Raw genomic sequence first — 24,393 nt, forward strand, 5'->3', positions numbered from 1 at the left:
TGCATATGCTTAACTTTATCCATTTGCTCACCCTTGAGATTGATGCAAATGGTCTTCCTCCCTTTTGTATATCCTTTATAGAGAAGGGCAAGTATCTACGATAGCAATCCTCTACCTTCAAGCACTGACATCGTTTTATAAACATCGGAGCACCAAGGAGACCATTACTCAATATCCAAACAAGTTTTAAAACATGTAAAACTCTATTTACAAAGAGACAACAAACCTGCACAACTTGCCAAACTCAAACTCTGTTGCTGTGGATGCAGTAATGTCTGGCCTACAGTACCTTAGCTACAGAGTATGTAATAAAATAGCTAAATTTGGATTGGAGACTCAATTTGCACTGAAGAAATGAACCTGCGACAGCAAAGGCAAGAGCGACTCAGGACTCAAGAAATCAGAAACCAGGTCTCTGTAATTTCTCACTTCCAGGCAGAGACGAGTGCTGTTAATAGGAGAAAGCCTGAGGGAAGACTTGCTCTCAGAATTGAAAGGGGAAGAAAATGGGAAGAGATGAAGAGAAAACACAACCTTGCACAACTATAACAAAACATTTCCAGCCGCTGCCAAGTTGAGTGGAAGCAGTACTTATAAAAGGGAATGAGATTTGTTGCCTTATTCCTTTCTCAAAATGGGCTGAGAGTTTATCCCAGCAGAAAGTCCCAGCACCAAATCATGTTTGTCTCTCCTTTTATCTCCTTCAAATAGTTTTATTTATTCTGTCAATTTGCCACCTTGTAGTTTTGTATGTTTTACCTGCAATTATTTTATCTTCCAAACAAGATTTTTAAGTTTCTTAATGATAGGTACGGCATCTTATTCTAGTCTATCTCATTTATCTCTATGGGATACTGCAATTAATACTTCCTAAATTAAGTTGATCTCAGCTGTACTAGAAAAAAAGGTTAACCTTTAAAAAAAGGTTAAATGAGACTATCACTTGAGAAAATATACTACATGTTAAGACAGAAATATATTCTATGTTTCACCAGCTCTAACCACATCTTTCTCCTCCATGTCAATTCTAAATTTCATTAGTGAGAATGCAGGTAAGTATAATACTTGGATGCTTTGTTATCTCCATATAAACTATGAGCCCTGTGTCCAGCTTGGTTTAATTTACTCCACAATCTGAAGGAAAAGAACTCCAAATAAGTCAAAATATGCAGATAAACTTCAAATCATAAAACTATTATTCTCCTTGATTTTATCTATCCGTTTTTAGGTAATTCTTGAATCTCCCATGTTTGGGTCCACTTTGAACAAAAGACTAAGGCCCTCTACAACTTACATATATATTTTTAGATGGAGCTATCTTAAGCATAATGTATCAAGTGTGACTTAAGTTTATTTTAATTTAGCTACAGAGATCTTTTCCTTCACATTTCGAGGGCTAGTCTGTCCTGGTAAATTTCCAGAATAAATCTTATGTCTTTCTTTTAAGTAGGGCAAGATCTTGACATACAACTACTGTGGGAGCTAAAGGCATTTTTGGCAAGAGCAGTGGATGACTGACTTCTCCACTTATTTTCATAGTGATAAATATATGACTGATTTCTCCCTTGTTTTCACAGTGATAAATGTATGGCTAGCTTTAGGCAGGAAAACAAATATTCTCCAAAACACAAGCTAAGCACATCTGAGAATGAATGAGGTCTTACAGACATATCACGACTCCTTCCTCCTTTAGAAGGTGTTCAAGCCCATGTGGTTCATTCACTCCCACAACATAAAGACAACCAAAATGAATGTTTACTTGAAAAAGAAAAAAGGAAAAGAAAATTCCCTATTTAAAAACATAAAAAACTACTCAGGCAGTTATGTTTTGTTGGTTTTCTTTAGTCTGTCAATGCCTCATACAGTATTAATAGAATTTCCTGTAACTTAATATAAACCAGTCTTTATAGTTTAAGATGAAAGAAAAATATTGAAATAATAGGACACTATCAAAACAACTTAGCTAAGTGCACTTCTTAAAGAGGAACTGGCATTATAAATCTACATTTAATATTTCTTTTATAACTTGATTACAAGTTTTTATTGTATATAGTTTATTATATGGATAATTATTCCTTCTAAGTACCACTCAGAAAGAATGATAATATTTTATTTCTTTTAGAAAAGAGTAAAAATTGAAAAATGTTATCACTGAAGGGTGAAATTCTGTACAATTGACAAATGTCTAATAAATTAATATATAGTAAACTAGTAAAATGTATATTAAAGGTTTAGTGAAGTCTCTGAGTCATGTCCGACTTTTTGTGACCCCATGGACTGTAGACTGCCAGGCTCCTCCGTCCATGGGATTCTCCAGGCAAGAGTACTGGAATGGGTTGCCATTTCCTTCTCCAGGGGATCCTCCCAACCCAGAGATCGAACCTGTGTCTCCCGCACTGCAGGCAGACTCTTTACCATCTGAGCCACCAAGAGCTCCTATATTAAAGGTTTGGTTCTCATTTAATACAGAGTTTCTTTTGTTTTTATTCTTCAAATTAGAAGATTCTTTAAATCGAGAAGATTATTAACTTATAAAATTAAAAATTTTGGTCATGTATGATTATGGAATCTATGATCCAGTGTCATTTGAAGCCATGAAAATTCATTTTAGAAAAGCTAATTTTTCATTTGATTTATTCATGTGATACTTATTAAAATAAAGAGCAGAGCTTTTGTTTAAACCATAAACCTTTTAATAACCAAAAGTGTCTAAAATTGTTAAATTACTCGTTTTCTGAACACGGAGCCCAATCTTTCAGACTTCATATCTTGATAATACTTAGGCATATGGAAGAAGAGGTTAATTTGCATAAAAGGAATTTATTACACTTTCTTTTGTTTCCAAAGACACATTCTTTTAATATTGCTCTCAAGCCAGTTTTTATTTAGACATCTTTTGGTCTAAATTGACAGTCCTGAAAGCTTTCCTAAAGTAATATTTGCCTCTCTAAACATCTCTCTGGCATTCCATTATGGGCACCTGCTGCTGATAATTACAGGTCTGTCTCCTAACCACTTCCTCTGCTTTATGTCAAGGCAAGATTCAAGCTGCTTGATTACAAACAACTACCAGTTAAAGACCATTGCATAGCTCTCTGTGGTAATTACTCAGGGCAAGTTGGGTCTGTGTTTACTGAAGTCTTAACAAAAAAGAAGTAGTTACTTGTTATAATTTTCTCTTTGCCGGCAGTGTAGCATAATCCATAACATATTTTGGTCACCTTAAAAGTGCCTGCGAGAATATCTGGTTCAATAATGCTTTATAATGATACATTTCACTATATGATTTCCTAGTCTAAAAAACAAAATATCCTGCCCAAAGAAAATAGACTGTGGTCCTAGCAAAAGAGCTTTCAAACAGTAGTCAATTACAGGAAGATAACTGGTTGAATATGCACTCCCAAACAGATTTAATTTTCTTGACTCTGGACTACTCTGCCCCCTTTCCTCACCCTCTCACCTCATAATCATGGGATCATACCAACAAGTTGAATGTTTGTTCTTACACAAATTCATACTTTGAGTCCTAACCCCAAAAGATGATAGAATTAGGAGGTGAGGCCTTTGGGTGATACCTGGGTTGTGAGGGTGGAGCTTTCATGAATGGGGTTAGTGTTCTTATAAAGGAGACCTGCACAGATCCTTTGCCATACTGCCTGGTGAGGACACAGACAGAAGATTGCTCTCTGGGAATCAGAAAAATGGATCCTTACCTACATGACCATGCTGGTGTCTTGGTCTTGGACTCCCAGCCTCCAGAACTGTGAGAGACAAATTTCTGATGTTCATAAGTCATGCAGTTTGTGTTACTTTGTTATAGTAGCCCTAACAGATTAAGACACATACCCTGCAAGAGCCTTATTTACTTTGTAGTAGACAGAAATAAGAAGAAATACTCTATAGAGCAATTTTTGACCCAACAATAATCCTAATATAAAACAATTTCATCACCCAGTAGAAAATCTATTTTAATAATATTTCATATGGTAGAATTCTATAATTGAATAATCAGGTTCTCTGAGGGTTGTTAGAGTGCTGGTTCAATTTGTAGGTCTCTTTAACTCCCCATGCTACGTTTAGGCAAATTGACCAAACTGGCCAAGAGTCTAGCTGTGCTCACATTGCTTACCCATCAATTGTCTGAGGTTTATTTCCTTTGACTATATGAGAATCCAAATTCTTCATTACTTAATAGCACCAAATTAAAGGGCGGACTATCTGAAGTCAGGAATGGATTTCTGAAGTAAGGATAAGGAGATTGGCCTTTTAGGCAGAATCTGAGAGAGGGTGAATCTTCACTCCTGAGACTGTCCTTTCTACCTTCAACTTCATATTCATCTCACTGTGTATAGGAGCTCCCCAGGTCGGTGACAAAGGGAATCAGGAAAGTTCCTGTTAACTCCACCATAGTAAGTACTCACCAAAAGCCCATCTAAGATGTGTTATGCATTTATCCAACATCATTCAAAAGATCTATATTGTATGCCCACTGCATAGATGAAGCTCCTGTTTACGTGCTAGAGATACCACAGTGAACATGCTTCCTGCCCTCTTCCTGCTGACATGCTAGCTGGGGACACAGGGAAGAGGGAAGAGTGTTACAGTTGGGTGTAAAAGGCAGCTCCATGGCAGAAAGTGAAGAGGAACTAAAAAGCCTCTTGATGAAAGTGAAAGAGGAGAGTGAAAAAGTTGGCTTAAAGCTCAACATTCAGAAAACTAAGATCATGGCATCTGGTCCCATCACTTCATGGCAAATAGATGGGGAAACAGTGGAAACAGTGTCAGTTATTTTTGGGGGCTCCAAAATCACTGCAGATGGTGACTGCAGCCGTGAAATTAAAAGACGCTTACTCCTTGGAAGGAAAGTTATGACCAACCTGGACAGCATATTGAAAAGCAGAGACATTACTTTGCCAAGAAAGGTCCATCTAGTCAAGGCTGTGGTTTTTCCAGTGGTCATGTATGGATGTGAGAGTTGGACTGTGAAGAAAGCTGAGTGCCAAAGAATTGATGCTTTTGAAGTGTGGTGTTGGAGAAGACTCTTGAGAGTCCCTTGGACTGCAAGGAGATCCAACCAGTCCATTCTAAAGGAGATCAGTCCTGGGTGTTCTTTGGAAGGAATGATGCTGAAGCTGAAACTCCAGTACTTTGGCCACCTCATGCAAAGAGTTGATTCAATGAAAAGACTCTGATGCTGGGATGGATTGGGGGCAGGAGGAAAAGGGGATGACAGAGGATGAGATGGCTGGATGGCATCACTGACTCGATGGACGTAAGTTTGAGTGAACTCTGGGAGTTGGTGATGGACAGGGAGGCCTGGTGTGCTGCAATTCATGGGGTCGCAAAGAGTCAGACACGACTGAGCGACTGAACTGAACTGATAGAGAAATGAAGATCTAAACTAAGATATGAAAATGGAACAGAAGTCAGCTAGAAGAAAGGGATGAATCCTGAGGAGCGAACACTCATTCACAGCAAAGGGAAGAGTATAAGCTGCCATACGTACTCACTGCCAGCTTGTTAAACATATCTGAAGGATGTCCCCTTCTAGGGCTGCACTGGAACACTAGTGCCAGGTTTGGGAAAGGTGCATGCTCAGAGGAAACCATAACCACAGAGGAGTACCAGGAATGGAATTAGAGGTTTAAGAACAAATATATATGCCAACCATGTTAAGTTTAGGTCTCATTCTAGAAGCAATGGAAAGCCATCAAAGTGTTTTAGGAAAAAGAGCTTTACTAATGATGTTTGTAGGCTATGCATAGCTTCTGTGTGGAGAATAAAGGAGAGTGAGGCAGGATGAGAAGCAGGAAAAAACTTCTTTAGTGATTCAGTTGGGAGAAACTGACATATTCAAAATGTTTCAGTAATATATGTCATCTTTCATAATTTAACATCATTAAAAGATTGAATGTAAGTGCTTACAAACATCTAACATATATGAGACTCTGAAATAAATTAATTTTTTGTTGGTTTCAACAATTTGGCTTTCTAAACTGCCCCTACTTCCTGACAAAATAATAAATAAAAATGCATTCTGGCACAAAATAAATATTTTTCATATCAGTTTTAAAAAACAAGACCTAAGTAATAACACACTAGAACTGCCTAAGACCACTTCATGTTCAGAAAATTAAAGTTCTGAGAAGCTTGTCTTTAATTAAAAAGTAACCAGACAAAAATACAGGAATACCCTAGAAGGAGGGGTTATAAATACAGTCTCATCTTTTTAATGGTTGTGGTTTTCCCCCTGGAAATCTTCAAAGAAAACTACTGCAAACCAAATGCTATATACAGCAGAAAAACCCAAATGAGCAGTTTAATCAATCATTAAAACAGTCTAGGCTGCTTCTGTTGGGTTTTTTAAATGGAATAAGATGCTATAAAGATAAGTTTTCATAATCATGTAGGAACTAAACCACGCTGTTGATTCTAGGCTTCTTATTAATTTTCTCTTTTAAAAGTGGGATGTTTCCTACAATGCTGGACTTGGGAAGTGAGGGGGCTGTGGTCGGGGAGGGTTGGAGTAAAAACTAAGTGCCTTAAACTTTGCTTTTTTAGACAAATAAAATGGCAACAGAATCAATGTTCAGTGGGCTTTACAAAGTGTTTCCTGTGTGAGTATCATTTTAGTGGTGGTGTTATTCTTGTTTACTTGGTCAACGCATCTATTACATTGTTTGCTAAATATCAATAATTGCATTATTTTTAGTCATAAGTACTTTGGGTTACAGTCTTCCTGTCAAGTTGACACATTTTGAGGAAAAAGCTTTTTATGCTTTCTTTTAATTTTACAATAACACATTTAAAAGGATATTTTAAAAAAAAACAAAAAAGATTATTTAATGTCACAGTAGGCAAGCCACCCCAGTACTCTTGCCTAGAAAATCCCATGGATGGAGGAGCCTGGTGGGCTGCAGTCCATGGGGTCGCTACAAGTAGGACGCGACTGAGTGACTTCACTTTCACTTTTTACTTTCACACAATGGAGAAGGCAATGGCAACCCACTCCAGTGTTCTTGCCTGGAGAATCCCAGGGACGGCAGAGCCTGGTGGGCTGCCGTCTATGGGGTTGCACAGAGTTGGAAACGACTGAAGCGACTTAGCAGCAGCAAACTAAAGATTGAACAGATTATTTAATGTTACAGCAAATTAAAAAATATAGTACTGAATGTTGTTTATAGTTAAAAGCATTTTTATGTCCATTTTTTCAAAATAAAGTTATAACTTAAGCAACAGTACTTCCAATTTATAAATGTACACTAGAAAACTTTTTTCAAGTAAAATTATGATCTGTACTTTTTTCCTTTTCCCATATGTCTGAGAAACTATAAGACTTCAGCTATAGTTTGTTCATGAACTAATCCATTAGAAAAAAAATACTTTATTACATGCAAGTGTCAATTATAAAATACGTAACAGTTTATGTATTTTAATTTACCTTTTTGCCTATACTATAACATGCCCCTCACACATAAAAGAACTTTTGCTTTGCTTGGAAACTTCAGTTTAATAAATTTTGCTTCTACCCTAGGATCAGTAAATGCTTTGCTTTATATCAGTAAATTTCTGATATAAGTGAAGAAGGCTGTTTCTAGTCTTCTAGAAAGAATTTTGTTGTTTAGTTGCTAAGTCATGTCCAACTCCTTTGTGATTCCATGGACTGCAGCCCACCAGGCTCTTCTGTCAATGGGATTTTCCAGGTAAGAATACTGGAGTGGGTTGCCATTTCCTTCTCCAAGGGATCTGCCCGACCCAGGGATCAAACCCAGGTCTCCTGCATCGCAGGTGAATTCTTTACCACTGAGCCAGAAAGAATTTAAATGTTAGCAAAAACTAAAGAATTTTCCAATTGTTTTTTCCAGTCTTTTTACTTATACTTGTCTTTACAAGTATAGCTAATGTATAGAAGAGAAAAATATAAACTGATTATTTCATTAACATTTAATAGATACTAGTTTTAGTGGAATATATTCTACATTCAGAATCTAGCATAGGAAAAAAAATCAACTAAAACATGTCCATAAAAGCCAAACACACATGTGTTGAGTTTCCAAAGAGTTTTAATGTACAATTAAAATCTGACAACTTAGGATATTTTAAAATGTGATTTTTAAATCTACCAAATTCTTTTTAAGGATTTCATCTTCGACAACATGCTTTTGTTGGTTTAAATGATATTTTTCCACCTGGTAGTACCCCCAATTGAGTGCAATCTTTTCATTCCTGTGATATATTCAATGATCTTCATACTAGTGCCAAGACGTACGTAATGAAAGATACAACAGCAACAACAATCTCTAATGTGCATCAAGCATGTAACATGTGCCAGGCACTGTGTCCTCAATTCTTCCCTTTTTACAACCCTGTTAATCATCATAATTCTGTGATGTAAATACTATTCTGACTCTGACATTCTTCTTACAAATGTGGGATGAAGCTAAAGTATCTTAGATTTGTATACAATATTCAGGCTTAGAGCTAAGCTCAGTTTATTCACTTTTACCAAGAGACTTATTTATATAAAGACTGCATAAGTATTTAATATTTCCCTAGCATAGTTGCCAAGAACACTCTTGATTGTAAACATTTTTTTTTTCAATGAATTTTGATTAACTTCCTATACCAGGAAATTATCAGACCCACATGTACATGCATATATCTAATATGTTTTAATTCCTTAAGTGTCAAAAGAAAGAAATATTAAAAAGCAAAAAAGCAGTGATCAAAACCATTCACTATTCTAAACACAGACATGATAATCACACTAAACAATAGACATTATTAAATATTATTTTAAGAAAAGTTTTCCAAGTGTAAATGAACAAATTCAACAACACCAAGCCATACTATACATTATGTTCACTCAAAATTTTTCAAAATGTAATTCTTCATCAATAAAAAACACACACATTGTAAAACTTCCAAGAAAGCAACAGTATATTAACATTGCAGGGTAATTTTTTTTCTAAAAACTATTCCAAACTCTAATGTAATAACTGTCCTATTTCATTCAGTTGAGCATCATCTTATAATTCTCAACATAATTCAATTTCATAATACTAGTTTATAGATATGTACAAATTTATCATGTGGCCAAATACTCTGACATTCTCTTTTCATCTTGCGATAGATTTATGCAACAGAAAAGAAAAAAATACAGAAAATAGTCACTGTTAACAGATGTTTTAGTCTGAAAAAACTCAAGTCAGCTTAGAATTAAAAATCAAAGCCTACTGGTTGAACTTAGGCATATTTCCATCTGTTATTAATGTTTGAGTTACATACTAAAGACGAGATTATTCATCAAGTCCCTCACGCAATATGTTAGTAAGTGGGATTTTGGTTAGGAATTTAATTGCATAAACTCTATGCAGAGAAGCTTCCAATTCATTCAAAATAAGTCTTTACAGTGGCCTGAACTGAATTAAAACAGTTACCAGCACCAAAGAGAACGTCTTGATTTTATTATGAAACGCTTGTATGAAAAGCTGTGAACATAAAAGGGAGATCTCTGTCACCCCATTATGGTTAAATAGCAGTCCTTTCTTCTTTTTCTCCCTTTTCCTTTCTTTTTCCCCCTTTTCAAGCCACGCAGAGTTATGTGAGGTATTTTTTAATCATATAAAGAAAACTGAGTTAACATTAAAACAAAAATAAACAAAAGATGTAATATCTCAGGTTGTGTGTGTGTAAGATATCTCAGGTTAGACATAAATAAATTCTTAGATTACAAAGATAAATAATTCTGAGTACTCAGAAATGTGATGAGAATTCTAGTGACCATTCTGAAAATATGCACAAAGCTTATACCCAAGTGATTAGGGTCATAAGCTTAGGCAGGCCTCCCCATTGTTGCCTGTATAGGGTTTTACTAATGGTCTGATAATGGGGAGGGGTGGTCAGCATGAAGGTTCTCGTAATACTTCATAGTGGTGTGAGCACGACAGCCCCTGATTAATTACTGCCCTGTTCCCAACTCACCCATTAGATTACAAAGTGACCCTCACTGTCTCCACAATGGCCTCACAGTTACAGAACACTGTCCTAGAGAATTCTTTAAGATAACTTGTTAAAAATCTTTGGATTCTATTAAAAATTTCCAGTAAAACTTCCTGTCTTTCAGATGATTAAAATGGAGATTGGAAAATATTCAAAAAATGGAAAAACAGGAGAGGGGGGATAATATAAATATTTCAACCTTTGATTTCATTGTAGACAGCATTAATAAATCAGATTGCTTAAAAATATTACCATAGTAATCTCCTTAAAGATATTAACACATATGAAGTTACATCTCTTTTTTCACTTGTGTTCTTTTTTCAATCCCCTTTTACCCCCTCCCCCCACTCCCTTGCTATTTATACATATAACAGTGTCTAAGGAGGGGGTTCCTGTTGTTTCAAAATACACTGAAATACTAAACACTGAGGCTAATGGTAAAAAAATCACTCCACTTTAAATGAATATCTCAAAGTAGTGCACATTAATATGTGGTTCTATGGAAACAACTCTTTCTGGATGTCAGCTTAAGCTTCTCCATATGATTTTTCTCAAAGGCTTCCTTTTAAAACCATCACTACCATTTATTATCTTCTTGTTATATAGACTGTTACTTTTGTTTCATCACAAATCTCTGCCTGCTTATTAGCAGCCCTGCCACTACTATCAGATGACATTTGTTTTACTTAATGTATGTAGTTTTAGAAAAAAATTACAGAACTGCTATTACTGCATTATATGAAAAAATTCCAGTGTACATTTAGCTGACACTGCATCAGCTGCTATTTAAACTGAGCTTAGCTAATGGACTTTTAATGTCAGCAGGGTTACGTGCAGTTACTGGCTATTAGCAGAAATGGCTCCTTTCTATAAAAATCACTTTTCCTCAAGTGTGTTGTTTGAACATTCCTTTCCCTAATTTAGTGACTGTCACTGAATGCAAAACAAACTCAAGGACTGTGGAATCTGCTGTTATCTTTAAGACCCTCTTTTTAACCTTGCAATTCAGCATTAAACAGGCAACCTCTCATTAGCATTTAGACGTGCAATCGCAAAACTTTGTGGGACATTATTATTATTACTTTGCTGTTCTTAACAGAATATTACATATTTTTCTTACGAAAACACTATGTCATCCATGAACATATGATATGTAAGATAGAGACCACAGGAAACAATTCCCTGTGTGCTAGAATTTATTTGCATCTTTAAAATCCTAGTTCAGAAATGCCAAGTGATGTGGAAACATATGGCAATAATTAACATATATTTACATATTGATGTGTCATGTAAATATATATTAACCTGCATTTAATATAATATTAAAAACAAGCAGGAAATCATATTATCCCTCTATGTAGAATTAAATTGTTTATATTCTTTCAGTAGTAACAACTCGTTCCCCCTCAACTAATTTTATCTTTGTTCATTTAAATAAATGTATCAATGGATATAATGGAGAAATATGGAAATAAAAACACCTGTATGGCATCTGATGGAGTCCAGGAAAATTAAACATTCTGCCTGGAAACATAATTCCATTTTATTAAGAAGTTGAAACATATCACCAGTTGAAAAACAACACAACTGACTGCCTTCAATCTGCCCAATCATAAGAGGTCACCTCAGGCAAGGTGCTTACCAGGCAAACATTGTCTCTGTTGAAGAGGGCATCCCACATGTGAATGAAACATTTTACTCATGCACAGAGGAGAGTTGGCCTTCTCTTTTGGTCTAAAAATTACAGTCTACTGTATAGGAAAATGGGCTTCCCAGGTGGTACTAGTGGTGAAGACCTACCTGCCAATGCAGGAGATGTAAGGAACACAGTTTGATTCCTGGGTGGGGAAGATCCCCTGGAGGAGGGCATGGTGACCCACTCCAGTATTCTTGCCTGGAGAATCCCATGGACAGAGGAGCCTGCAGGCTACAGGCCAGAGGGTCGCAAAGAGTTGGACATGGCTAAAGTGACTTAGCATGCACATGTGTAGGAAAAGATGGTATTTCTTCTCCACATGTTTTAAACAAGCCAGTGCACGTGGAGATCCCCCAGTTTCTGTCACTTGCAGGACAAGAGAAAACTGCTTCTATCAGATAAGCCACTGCACAAATGAAGCAGAGGCAGCTCTACTGTGCACTGCCATAGACAACTTAACTACTAGTTGACAACGAGGCACTTTTTGCAGAAAAGAATATAATTTTTCAGTTAGAAACCAGGGATGAAACCCCTATTCAATGACTACCTTATCATTTCTTTTTTAGTAAGTTTGTTTTCATTTATTTGATAGGTTTTGTTTGCTTGGGGGGATATTGCCAAGACTATTTGACAATGAATTCTCCTAAAACAAAGACTTACACACACAAATTGTGCAAACATAAGTGTGTGTGTGTGTGTGTGTGTGTGTGTGCGCGCGCACACACGCTCACAGATAACTCTTCATTCCACTTAGAGTCTTCCAGGAAATGCCCTCCTGGGAAATAATTCCATAGATATTTCATTCTATAAAAAATGACATGTGTATCTTTCATGTGATCATTGTCTCTAATAAAGTTAATAAGCTGATTAACCCCATCCCTACTTGGAAAACAAATCTATTGTTAAAATTTTTTCTAGTCATCCTTCTTCTACATTTTTTCATCAGGTTATAGTACGTAAACTCTAACTTTCTCAAATATGCCTTTTAAATATATGTATATATAATTTATATATATACACATATATATAGTTAAACATATATGTAGTTAATTTTTGTTTATATGTAAACATAAACAAAAATAAATATATATTTTGATTAATATATAAGAGAAAGATATTGGTAACATTTTCTATAAATGTACTGTTATTTATATTAAAGATAAAACTTCATTTAAGCAAATTCTTTTCTGAGACAATTGTCCCTAATAACTCCTATATATCCTAAGAATGATATTCAATTTCTGATGTACAGGTAAGATTTAACATACAATGTTGGTATTATTAATGATACTATTTAACAGAGTAGCTGAGGAAATATAAATGCATTTTATAGAGAACTTTGAAGGATTCCATGTATCAGTATATCACTTTGATTTAAGTCTAGATTTCTCAAACAAGTACATCCTGCTCAAACAAGTCTAAGTAAAATCCAAATGTGATGTATAAAAAAATACATCTTTTAAATACTTTATAAACTCTTTTGCTATGCTCATTGAAATAGATGTGTATCAAGGCTCTATTTATATAAAGGTTTCAAGTCAGAGTGCCATTGAATAATAATATAATGAAATACTGATCTTAGGTCTCTATTCCGGATAGCACAAACAATAAATCATTTGAGCATGCCTGTTTTTCCTCAGCTTCTGAGAGCAGTTTCTGAAACAGGCTTCTGTTTTCCACCAAGCTGCATGCTCTGTGGGTGATGGTTGTAACAGGCTGGGAGGAAAATGTCTTAGGCTCTTTCAATCCTTGAATTTGATCCCCAACATATTTAAAAGTTTATGCTCTCTCATGATCTTATGGAGATACAGAAGAAAGAAGGAAAGTTGCTAAAGAAAATGACAGGTAAGGTAATTACTGTTTTCTCTAGAATGACTCCAAGATTTCTGCTTGCCAAACTTGCCTACTTCCATTGGGTGGCTACAATGTGTATATTTATCAAACTCTTTATTCAATGGAAGATAAAATGAATCATTTTCCTTTAGCAAAAGCTGAATTCAAATGTCAACATATTTCACACAGACATCACGCTCAAAGTGAAATTGCCATCATTTACTCTGTCTTTCCAATCAAAGTTTTTATTGTGGTAGTAATCTGGCTATTTGGTTTGGATTAGAGATAACACAGGTTTGTGATAATCACATATGATAAAACAACAACAATGCTTTCTTCACTGACTGTCACTTTTAGTTCCCAAAAATGTCAGAGAATACCATTTGTTTAAGAGTAGTCTCTGACTCAGATTTTGAAAGATTTTTTTTAAGGTTTTTGAAATTCCAAAAAGATAATGGAATCATCTAAAATACTCAATTTGAGTGCAAAAAACAAACTTGCAAATTCACAGAGACCAGAACAGTCCCAAACTGCTCCCCTTCACTTTTGCCTGATACCTGGATGTATTTCACTATGCTTGTAATTTATAAGTGGATATTATTATACCACATGCCTATCATAGTGCACTAAACTACTGTCTAAGAGAATGTACATTATGCATTATCTTAAAATAGTTATTTTCTGTACAAATGGTCTACTTTACTTCTACATTGCTCTTTCATATTTTATATTATTATGCACACTAATTTTCATGAATTTTGAAAACACCCGCATTTCCACTTAACGACATGTTTACCCTTGTAACTGGGCTACAGATGTATTTTAGTGGGCAAGCATTAATGTGTTTTTACTGGAAATGAATGTTCATATATAAGATTTTTATTCTGAACAGAGGAAAAAAGACAATAACATTTGAGTTCAGTCAGTCCATGATTAAATAATCAAGACAGACATTGACTAAAATTGAAAAATGTCAGCATTCTTAAATAAACTTGTTTAATGTGCTGAGGGAGTTTCTGTTGTTTCACATTCTTAGTTAGAAGGACAGATAATACACGTTCATCTACATGAGGCATTTTTATGGCTCTCATAATTGCCAAGAAATGAATCTAGCCACAGGATCCAAATGACAATGATTAATGAAGATAAAACCCTTATCCTCACAACATTTTAAAATAAATAAGACTGGTAACTCTGGAATGAAATTTGATTAATCAATATCATCTGTTAACAGATGATTATTTGGAGCCCTCATATTTTAAGTAAGAACTCTAAGAAGCACATCAATAAAATGAAGTCTCACCTGTCTCCTCCCTCTCTCATTCCACTACCACACTGCGATGAGACATGCTTATTTAATTAGAAGAGGGTATTCCCCAAACTCTGGAGTTTTCAGATGTTAAGCTTATACTTTCACTACTTAAAGCACTTTTGAATCACTACCCATTGCTAATAAAAAGGTATACTGACATAAGGACAAATACCAGCATATTTGGCACTTTGAAAGCTTCAGCTCACTTTTCAAATTATAACTTCAATTTAATTAATGTCACAGTAACTTTAACACTATGTGTGAATGACTAGATATGTTTTAAGTATCAGATCTGGAGACATTCTTCTGTGGCTTTCAAAACCTCATTATATAATCCTAAGGGAGCAACTTTTGGGGGGCAGGAACTCTCAAAATGAGAAACCACATTACAACTTTAACCTTGAACTCATTTCAATTGTAAAATTATAATAATATTTTTAATATTATGTTTATAAAGAGTCCAAATATTTACAACATAGTATATGTATTAAGTTTTCATGAAAAGGCTGGAATTCTTCTAAGAGTTCTAATCAGGTAGAGAACGTAAAAAAGTTTACTATTTTTGAGCTTGTTAGCTCATTAATACTAAACAATTTTTGTTATTAAAATCTCTACAAATTTGGAGATCATAAATATTTAAAATAAGAGAAACTATAAATTATGCAATCATTGGATTCCTTTTTAAAAACTAGAAAAAAAAACAGTAGTTTTTTAAATATTGCTCAAGGCAAACTTACTACACTTAAAAAATGTCACATAAAGAATAGCGTTGAGTTTCTCATAGCTTCTATTTTAAACATCCTTGAACTAAGTGATACTGGAACAATACCCAAGGTCTCATATTCATGGAGCTCTCTTCTACAAATCCATAAGCAATCTCTGTCAAAGAAGAGCCCATACATAGCTTTAAGGAGTTAGGTTAAAAGAGAAAAAGAGTGAGAAATTTAGGACTCTCTAACTGCAGACCAGGCAATCCAAAAGTAAAAGCGCAATGAAAATACTGTCAGAGAAAGATGTGTTTTAACTCTAAATAACACAAAACTCCCACAAATGTCTAGTTTTATCTTAAACTTTTGCCAGAAAACAACATTTACTACAAGCATGAGGGAATTCCCTGGCTGTCCAGTGGTTAGGACTTGGAGCTCTCACTGCTGGGCCCTTAGGTTTGATTGCTGGCTGGTGAACTGATCCCTCAATCCACATGACATGGGGGAAAAAAAAAAAAAAACTAAACATGAAAAAATGGCATTAACCATTAAACAAATAGAAGTAATTAAGTGTGACACTTTCAAAATACGTATTATCTAGATTACCCACGTTGTTCTACATTATGATGCTGAAACTTTCTATTGCAAATATAACTTGAATGTATTAAAGTCTTGGTGATTTGCTTTCCCTTGTTTTTCTGTATTTTTGTGTTGTTTTATCATGTATTCCATTATGATTTTTAGATATACACTTGTGTCCTTTTTTTTTTGAAAAAACTATTCACATTTCCTCAACAGGCTGGTTTTCTCAAAACAGTTATCTGAAAATCTGGAACTTACATGTAATTTTTTAAATAAAAGTACTTATTAAATAAAAGTGTTTATAGATTTATATGCAAGGTTATTTTTCAATATTCATTGTAAAGATAGAAAGTCAAAGAGTGGAGCCAGGGCTCAACAGGCTGTGACTTAACATGGCATTTTTAGTTAATTTCCCGGATTGTGTGGAAAGGAAGAAATGTGGCTAAGAAAAGAGACAGCTTCCCACAGGCTGTTCAAAGAACCATGCCATGCTCAGGAGTCTGCAGTGGGACATTTTGGAGCATTTCCTCAGACAACTCCATTCGTGACTTTGGGGGAAGCAGTGTCTGCAGCAAACCCTACACTCGGTTCAAAATTATTGACCTTTAATTTCTTTAACTTCTAGATTTCTTTGTCTGTGGTTTACAGAGTTAGAAACCAAAGAATACTGTTGCTCATACTTTTGATGTGTTAATTCATACAGCCCTCATCTGAGTTATAGTTTACCTTATCCCCATTTTACATCTGAGGAAACTGAGGCACAGAGGAGCTAAATAACTCACCAGCAGCCACACAGCTAGGAGGTGGCGGCGGCAGTATTATGAGGCAGTTGTAACCACTAAACTAACAGGCAGAATGGGCACACAACGCTCACAGCCTCTAACCTGTGCCTCCCCAAAGCCAGACCAATGATATGTTAAACCTAAGTAAGATCTAATAAGACAGTTGCAATGCAAGTAGCTTTAAGACCAAACCACTTCCAACCAAACTCCTGCGCTTAAGTTCCTCTGTGCAGAAATTATGGAACCCCTGCTACTACTCCCACTGCAACCCTAGCTTGTCCTGTTTACTACTAACACAGGATACTTGAATCCAGAAAGTACTATACCTATGTCTACTGTTATATTTCAGAATGCAAATCATAATTCTATGGTTCTAAGTCTGTCTTCCTCAAAGGGTGAAACTGTCTTCTCAACTCCCTAACAAATAGCACACAGTATGGGACATAATAATTGTTCAGAACTTTACTTCTACTACCATACACTATGCAAACAGCTCATGGATTTCTAATTTGAGGCGATGTTAACAGGTTTGTTCCTAACTGCCACAATGCAAAAGTCAAACTAAAAAAGAAGACATAGGCTAAAAGAGCAAGGCAAGAATGCTGGCTCAAGCCCCATCCCCACAGGCTTCCCCATCGTAGTCTTGAAGTGGCTGCCTCCTGTAGTTTTAATGTTTCTTCTGAGAGTGACTCCCTCTGCTGCTCCAGCAAAGCCATGACCTAAATCAGAAAAGAGCTAAAGGCAGTTAGGGCCCTGTGGCTGTTTGCACTAATTGGAGAACCTAGCATACATTAGAGAACAGTTATTTTTAAGTCTCAACAATAATTCTAAATATGCTAAAAGGGTTGGCTAGGAGAGCTGGATGCCTCTTCCATGTCCTTAGGAGGGTTGCTTAACAAGGATCTAGTATGAATTCTGATTGTGACAACCAGACTACAACAGGAGAGGCTCTAGGGCCCTTTCTTGTTGAACATGGAATCCCCGGGATCCAGAACACAGGCCAGGAAGTCAGTAAATGTTAACAATTAAATGGCTCCTCAGGCTTTGCCAAGTCCTTGAAAAGTTTGCTCTCTGAAGCCTTTTAAGAATCCCCTAAGCTAGAAGACATGAAATTATTGTTCTAAACAAAGGTAAACTTGCTTACTTTTCCTTACTACAAATTTCAAATGCAAACTTAAGAATTTACTCTGCTCCTGAAACAGAAAAACTATATAGTATACATGTCATGAAAGTCAGTCTTCCATGCCAGTTGTCTATTTGTACCACATCAATATGCATAAATGCATGAAAGTAATTTTTCCTCTTTTTCTTAGAAGAAGTATATTGTTTTAAAAGCATTACAAGTTATCTCACAATAATATAGAATTATCCCAATATAATTAGAGTCCAGTAATTTTCTGTTCTGACTTTGGTGGTGTTAACACTCATAACACTAGTTGGTGCTAGATAAGCAGAATATCAATGCTGTGTAATCCAGGAATAAAATGCATTTCAAGAGGACACTAATTTTGAGGCAAACGACACACACACACACACACACACACACAGCCTTTTCCTGGTGAAATCTTTCATTCTTGAAAGTCAGAAACACCACAAATTCTCTGGAGCTAGGAGTTCCCAGAAATCTTGAATGAAACAATTAGAACATAGCCAGAAAGGAGAAAGTTGTTGCTTAAAGCCTAAAGACTCTCCCAAGGACCTGTTTAAAATGACTGCTGTCTTTTTTCAAACCACAGTTACAAAATGAGTACACTCACAAATAATATCCATTCTGCCTTTTTTATCTTAAACATCTGTTATTTTCTTGACTGTCTCTGAAGACACGTATTTCCCAAAACTTCCAATTTTCTAGTATCCTTCTAACAACAGAATAAAAAATCTTATCCACATTGTAAAGTGCTTATATTAACTTTCTCATCTTAATTGCATACATAGTTCCAGTCATAAAAAATCATTTATCTCCATCTTTAAGCCCTCAGCATAAGGAAATCATACCTTGAGGGAGCAACAGCATCTTTTATTTCCCTAGTGATCTAGTCCAAAGAGAGAAGAGAAAAAATAGAAAAAAATTAGAAGGAAAGAAAGGTCTGACTTCCTTATCAAACCATTATAGGAGTGTGATTCTGAGAAGAAAGTGTATTTAATAGTAGTTCAACAGAAAACAGGCTGGAAGAATGGATTAGAGTGATAGTGATGGTAACAGAAAGTAGAGTTTGGTGCTTTCTACATTTTTGACACCTAACAGGAATATCTGGTATCCTGAAATACAGAGGAAGCCAAAGATTAAAAGGGTGGAATAGTGTGTCTCTCAAAGACAAGATTCAGTCTGTCCACCAGGAACTGAAAGAAAAATAATAAACAGAGAAAAACAGCAGTGAAATGCACAAACCCAAAAGAATACATTTAATTGTTCCACTTAAGATCAGGAGAGTTTGTTAAATCCCCAATCTTTGGCTTGCCTGGTCTATGAAATGAAAAAAAGTGTAAGAGGCAAACGCTCAGTCTATCCTGGGCATCTTTTCTTTTAATCGCTTCTCCCCTCTTCTTTCAATATTAATCCACTTACAATCTTCTGTTTGATTATCTTTATTGATCTTTTTTCCTACCCAGTCTTTTTAATTTGGCTGTAGTAAGCTCTCGGCAGGGATCCTATATCTCCCATTTGGCATCTTTGGGGACTTTAACTTGTCCTTTTCCCAAACAGTTCTCTCACTGCCTGGTCCCCCTTCCGTCCCCACCTCCACCCCCACCCTATAGCTTAGTCCTTTGTGCGCCCAATAACAGCAGGCGAATTCCACAGGGAGTCACGCGGCTGATTCCACAACAATTCATCAGGTTGCTCACTTCAACTTGCAAACGCCCCCTCTAAGTACCCTCAGCTGCCGTCCTGAGAACTTCTTCCAATTTCAAGAAACCTACAATAAGTTTATGATTCTCAATGGGGATTCCTTTGTAAAACAGACAGACAGATGAGCTTTAGAAATATGAATAAGAAAACCAGGGCAAAACCTCGGGGATGGGAGGCATCTGGCTAGAAGAGAAGGATTTATGAGCGTGGCTACTTAGCTAGGCAGCAGGAAAATTTACTCCCCGAAGTAGCTATGGCTAATTCACAAAGCCTAACTAATCACTTACCGCCCCACCCGGACCACACCAGCCTGCGCCGGGCGCCCACCTCCACCTCCCACGCCCTCGCCCCCAGCTCCTCCGCAGATCTGCGGGAATGCTGTAGCTAACCTCCGGAGTGTCTGAGCATCTCCCAAGGAGTTGAGGCTCTCGCCGCACCTCCTCTGCTTTCCAAATTTGGAAAGAGTGTAACCGAGATGATAGGATGCCTGGATTACCTCCCGAACGCTGCGGAAGCTTCCTCCACCCCCACCCTTATCCCAGAGAAAAGCTGAGCTGCCAGCGCGGAGCCACCGACCACCACAAAATTGTGAGGCAAGACCCAGGGGGGCGCTCGGCTAGGCCAGGAGGTGGAGGGGGGTCAGAGGACCCGAGAGACCCCGCAGAGGGGAGTCTTCTTGCCTTTCTCCGTTCAGTCTCTTCCACTCCGCTTGGAAGGGCTCGGAAGGCAGGGATTTGCCTCCATCACCTCAAACTCCGAGCGCAAGAAGAAAACGGCGGTCAGCCTCTGTGCCTCCCCTCCGCCCTTACCCACCCTTAACTCCTGGCTGAGCTCCTCTAGATCCCGGGTGTGCCCAGGGCCCCGGCCACTTATTTTTTAAAGCTCAGACGCATTAAAATGTCAGTTATAAAGTGGCCGGGTTACCCCCGGGGAGTTTCGGATTTAGTTTGAACGACCAGTCCGTTTCCTCAGAGCTGAGAGGTTTTAAGTTTCTCCGTCGCCAGCGAGTAGGGCGACCCGGAGAGGGTACGAAAGCGGGGAGGCGTGCACACCCCGGGCCTGCCGGGGGCTGGGACGCCGTCCTGGTGCCCCGCGAATCTCTACTGCGCCCAGGGCAGCCGCCGAGGGGCACCGGCGTCGGAGGGTCCCCGGCCGCAAGGGACACGTTATCTTAGCTGAGTGCCCTTGGGCGTCTGGCGTCTTCAGAGACTCACTGAAGATCCCGCAAACCCAGACGTGGCACAGCGCGGGGAGCCTCTGCGCATCAGAGAGCATCCGTGGCAGGCCACGCCGCCGCCCGCACCCAGAGTCCTTCCAAACCTCGGTGTGCGCAATGTACGACGACGTGTGAGTGTCGGACAGAAAGTGCAAAAGACACCCCAGGCTCCCACATGCCCAGGAGCAGATGCGTGTCCACACTCCGTGCGTCCCTGGCCCCGCTGTGCCCATTTCGGATGACATTAAAAATAATCATGACCAAAGCTTCCTGATTAGTTGGAAAAGTAGAATTTAAAGTGATTTCCAGTTGAGGGAAACGAGGCGAAGTAAGGAAGTCAGGAGAACTGGGGAGAAGGAGAGAAAGGAGGAGGGAAGCCCGAGAAGCGAAGAGAGGCGGCCGCGGAGCCGGCGGACCCCCTTACCTTGGGCGGCCGAGCCCGTGCCGCTGGCGCTGAGCAGCGCCAGGGCAGGTAGCACGAGCATCTGCAGCACGTATCCCAGTCCCAGTCCGCAGCGGGCCGCTGTCGCCCGCAGACCTTTCCTCATCGTCGACCGAGGTGTGCCGGGGGGAACCACACACACAGAGGCGCGCCAACAGCCGAGAGCCCCACTGGGCTGCGCCGAGTCGGGGCACCGCGAAGCTGTCTGAAGAAATAATGATCACCGAGCTCCACACTCCACTTTCTCCTAGGGCAGGGGCCAAAAGAGGGTGGGGAGAAGACGCCGAGGAGGAGTTTGCAGGTCCCTCTTTCCCAGCGCCTTCCAAACCAGCGGCTTCGCGAGAGGCTGCTCTGCCCCCACTTGGAAAGTCCGCGGAGGCGCAAGGCGGCCACCTCGTCGCTTCCCTCGGCAGCAGGAGCAGCCGCAGCTCCGCCGCGCGCCGAGCCTGGACTGCTCCCTGGGTCCCCTCGCCTGTGCCGAACACACACAGGCACGCGGGGGGGGGCGGGGAGGGGGGGCGGAGGGAGAGGAAGAAACAGCGAGAGGAGGGGGCAGCGGAGGGAGGGAGTTGCGCACTGTGAGGCGCTCGCGGCTCCAATCGCAAGGTTCTCCTGCGGGCGGAGAGACTTCCCGGCTGCCGCTGCTGCTGGGTGGCCAGAGAGGGTCACCTCCTAGCGCGGGGCGCACAGGGGCGCGGAGGCGCTGGCCGCGGAGGCGAGGAGGGCCCAACCCAAGTCGATTGAGGGGTAAGAGGCGGCGGGAGCGCGCCCGCTGGCGTTATGTAAGCGGGGAATGAGGGAACAGCGCGCCCAAAGCCGGAGGTGGAGAGCGGCGGTGGGTTAATCTGCGGAAGCTGAGAAGAGAGGGACCTGAGGAAAGCCGCGGCTTGGGAGAGTGGGAGCGCGCCTGCCTCCCGCGGTGCGCCAGACCTGGACTCCGACAGCGCCGCGGGCGCGCACCAGCCACTTGGCCGCGTCCAGTGGAGCCCAGCCTGCCGCCTGCCAGCTACACCGCGGGGCCGCCGCCGGAGCCCTACTCCCCGGGCTGGACTCGCTGTACCACTTCAGGTCTCGAAACTGAGTAAGCCGGGTTCGAGCCAGAGCTGAAGTCCTGCGTGCCGGGGAAGAAGGCAGGAAGCTTTTGCAGTGCCCCAGTTCGCTTGGGGTCGTCAACGCCAAGGCCACTCAGACTGCGTTATGCTCTGGGCTTCTCTGTAGTGAAACAGTAACTAAAAGCTCAAGGAAAACTCCTTCTTCAGCAGAGATTTATTTTCGTGCGTCTTGGGCGCTGGCAAGGTTGAGTATGTAAAGCGTGGTGAGATGATACCGGAAAAACTCCCAGAATCAGTGCCCAAGAGAATTTGTAGATACTCACTTAAAGTGATGGTGGAACCTGTGACATATCTTCCATATTCCTAACAGTGTGTGTAAGGACTCAAACTGCAATGAATTTTTGTTAAGTTTTTACTCAGAAAAGAACTGCCTGGGTAGCTAGGTCGTGGATCCCTGTTGTAATGATGAAGGGGAAATATAAGAACGGGTGGATAAAATAAGGAAAGGCTGGATAAAAGGAAAGTGGATGGATTAAAAGTTCAATACACATTGGCAAACTGACCTTCCAGGAAGAAGAAAACCACTTCCCAAGATTATTACATTTCTAATACTAAATAATACGTTGGGCAGATTTTAAGCTCTTGTTGCCAAGGGGTCAATGTGAAAACATACACACAAGCAGAAAGCTTGTGGTCTGATCTGGCTGTGGTCCTAACTCATTCTGTTATCCTGGACAGGTCAGGTAAACTGCATGTCTCAGTTTCTTCATCTGTGAAATATTTCATTTAGATGGTTTCAGAGTTAACCCCCATCTAAACCTCTAGCCCATAAGGCCTGTCTTGGATGAATCTGGTAGATCTGAAAAGGTCATTCTTGGCAAAGACATTGACAAATTGGTCATTTCTTATTTCTGTGGAGGCACAGACTGCCATATTAAAACCACCTCTTTACTCTCTTCAGCTTCCTCTTACCAAGATATTTTGGTAAGAAGATCAGAGGTGCCTGTGTCAGACTGCCTGAGTTTAATTCTTACCATTTCTTATTTACTAGCCGGAAGATATTGAAAAATAAAGCCTAATGCCTCAGTTTTTTAATCTGCAAAATGGGTCTATTAGCAGTAACTATCTTTTAGGATTTTGTGAGAGATAAATGAGTTAAACATCTGTGAAGTGCCTGACACATAAAATTGTTAGCTGTTGTTCTTATCTTTGAGGAAAGATTCTCATCAGCTGCATGTTATCTAGACCAGTGCTGTCCAACAGAACATTCTGCAATGAGAAATGTGTTTATGTCTGTGCTTTTCAAAATGGTAGTCATTAGACTCATGTGGCTACTGAGAACTTGCAAGGTAACTAGTGGGAATTTTTTTAATTGCCACATGACTAGGGGCTACCATATTGGAAAGTTCAGATAGGCCACTCACAATCTGTATTTTGAGGATGTCATCAACAGAAAGGGTTGTGATTATATTTCTTATTTGTCTATAATTTTTCCAAGAAGAACAGCAGCTTAAATACTAAGAAGCCCCCATATATCCTCATTATATTAACAATCCTCAGAGGTTAAAGCCTCTGTCTGCAATGCAAGAGACCTGGGTTTGATCCCTGGGTTGGGAAGATCCCCTGGAGAAGGAAATGGCAACCCACTCCAGTATTCTTGCCTGGAGAATCCCATTGGATGGAAGAGCCTGGAGGGCTACAGTCCACAGGGTCGCAAAGAGTCGGACACGACTGAGCGACTTCACTTTCAAAGTGAATTTATTCATTTGCAATTTTATTGTCTATCTTTTCTAACTATAATTTAACTGTTTGTAAGGTTTGCCTTGTTCACCATTTCATCCCTCGCCCCTAATATAGAACCCAATATATAGTTGATGCTCAATCAGTCTTGATTGATTGATTGCCAAAAAGGGCTCAATAA

General features: G+C 39.0%; 1 protein-coding gene and 1 long non-coding RNA gene across 6 annotated transcripts in view; both read right to left on the minus strand.

Moving 5' to 3' along the window:
* Positions 1-890, minus strand: part of LOC129657491 (uncharacterized) — a 43,611-nt gene extending 42,721 nt beyond the window's left edge. Inside the window, exon 1 of the long non-coding RNA XR_008716761.1 lies at positions 227-890. This is a non-coding gene — a long non-coding RNA (uncharacterized LOC129657491). The remainder of the gene's footprint in view (positions 1-226) is intronic.
* The window catches only part of UNC5C (unc-5 netrin receptor C), a 436,417-nt gene extending 414,530 nt beyond the window's left edge, over positions 1-21,887 (minus strand). For all 5 annotated transcript variants that reach the window (XM_055587671.1, XM_055587670.1, XM_055587673.1 and 2 more), the window contains exon 1: positions 21,403-21,887. In XM_055587671.1, coding sequence (XP_055443646.1) covers positions 21,403-21,526 — 124 coding nt within the window. In that variant the 5' untranslated portion in view covers positions 21,527-21,887. The remainder of the gene's footprint in view (positions 1-21,402) is intronic.
* Between the last annotated feature and the right edge of the window lie 2,506 nt (positions 21,888-24,393).

The sequence above is a fragment of the Bubalus kerabau genome, chromosome 7 (assembly GCF_029407905.1).
Source record: "Bubalus kerabau isolate K-KA32 ecotype Philippines breed swamp buffalo chromosome 7, PCC_UOA_SB_1v2, whole genome shotgun sequence".
NCBI lineage: Eukaryota > Metazoa > Chordata > Mammalia > Artiodactyla > Bovidae > Bubalus > Bubalus kerabau.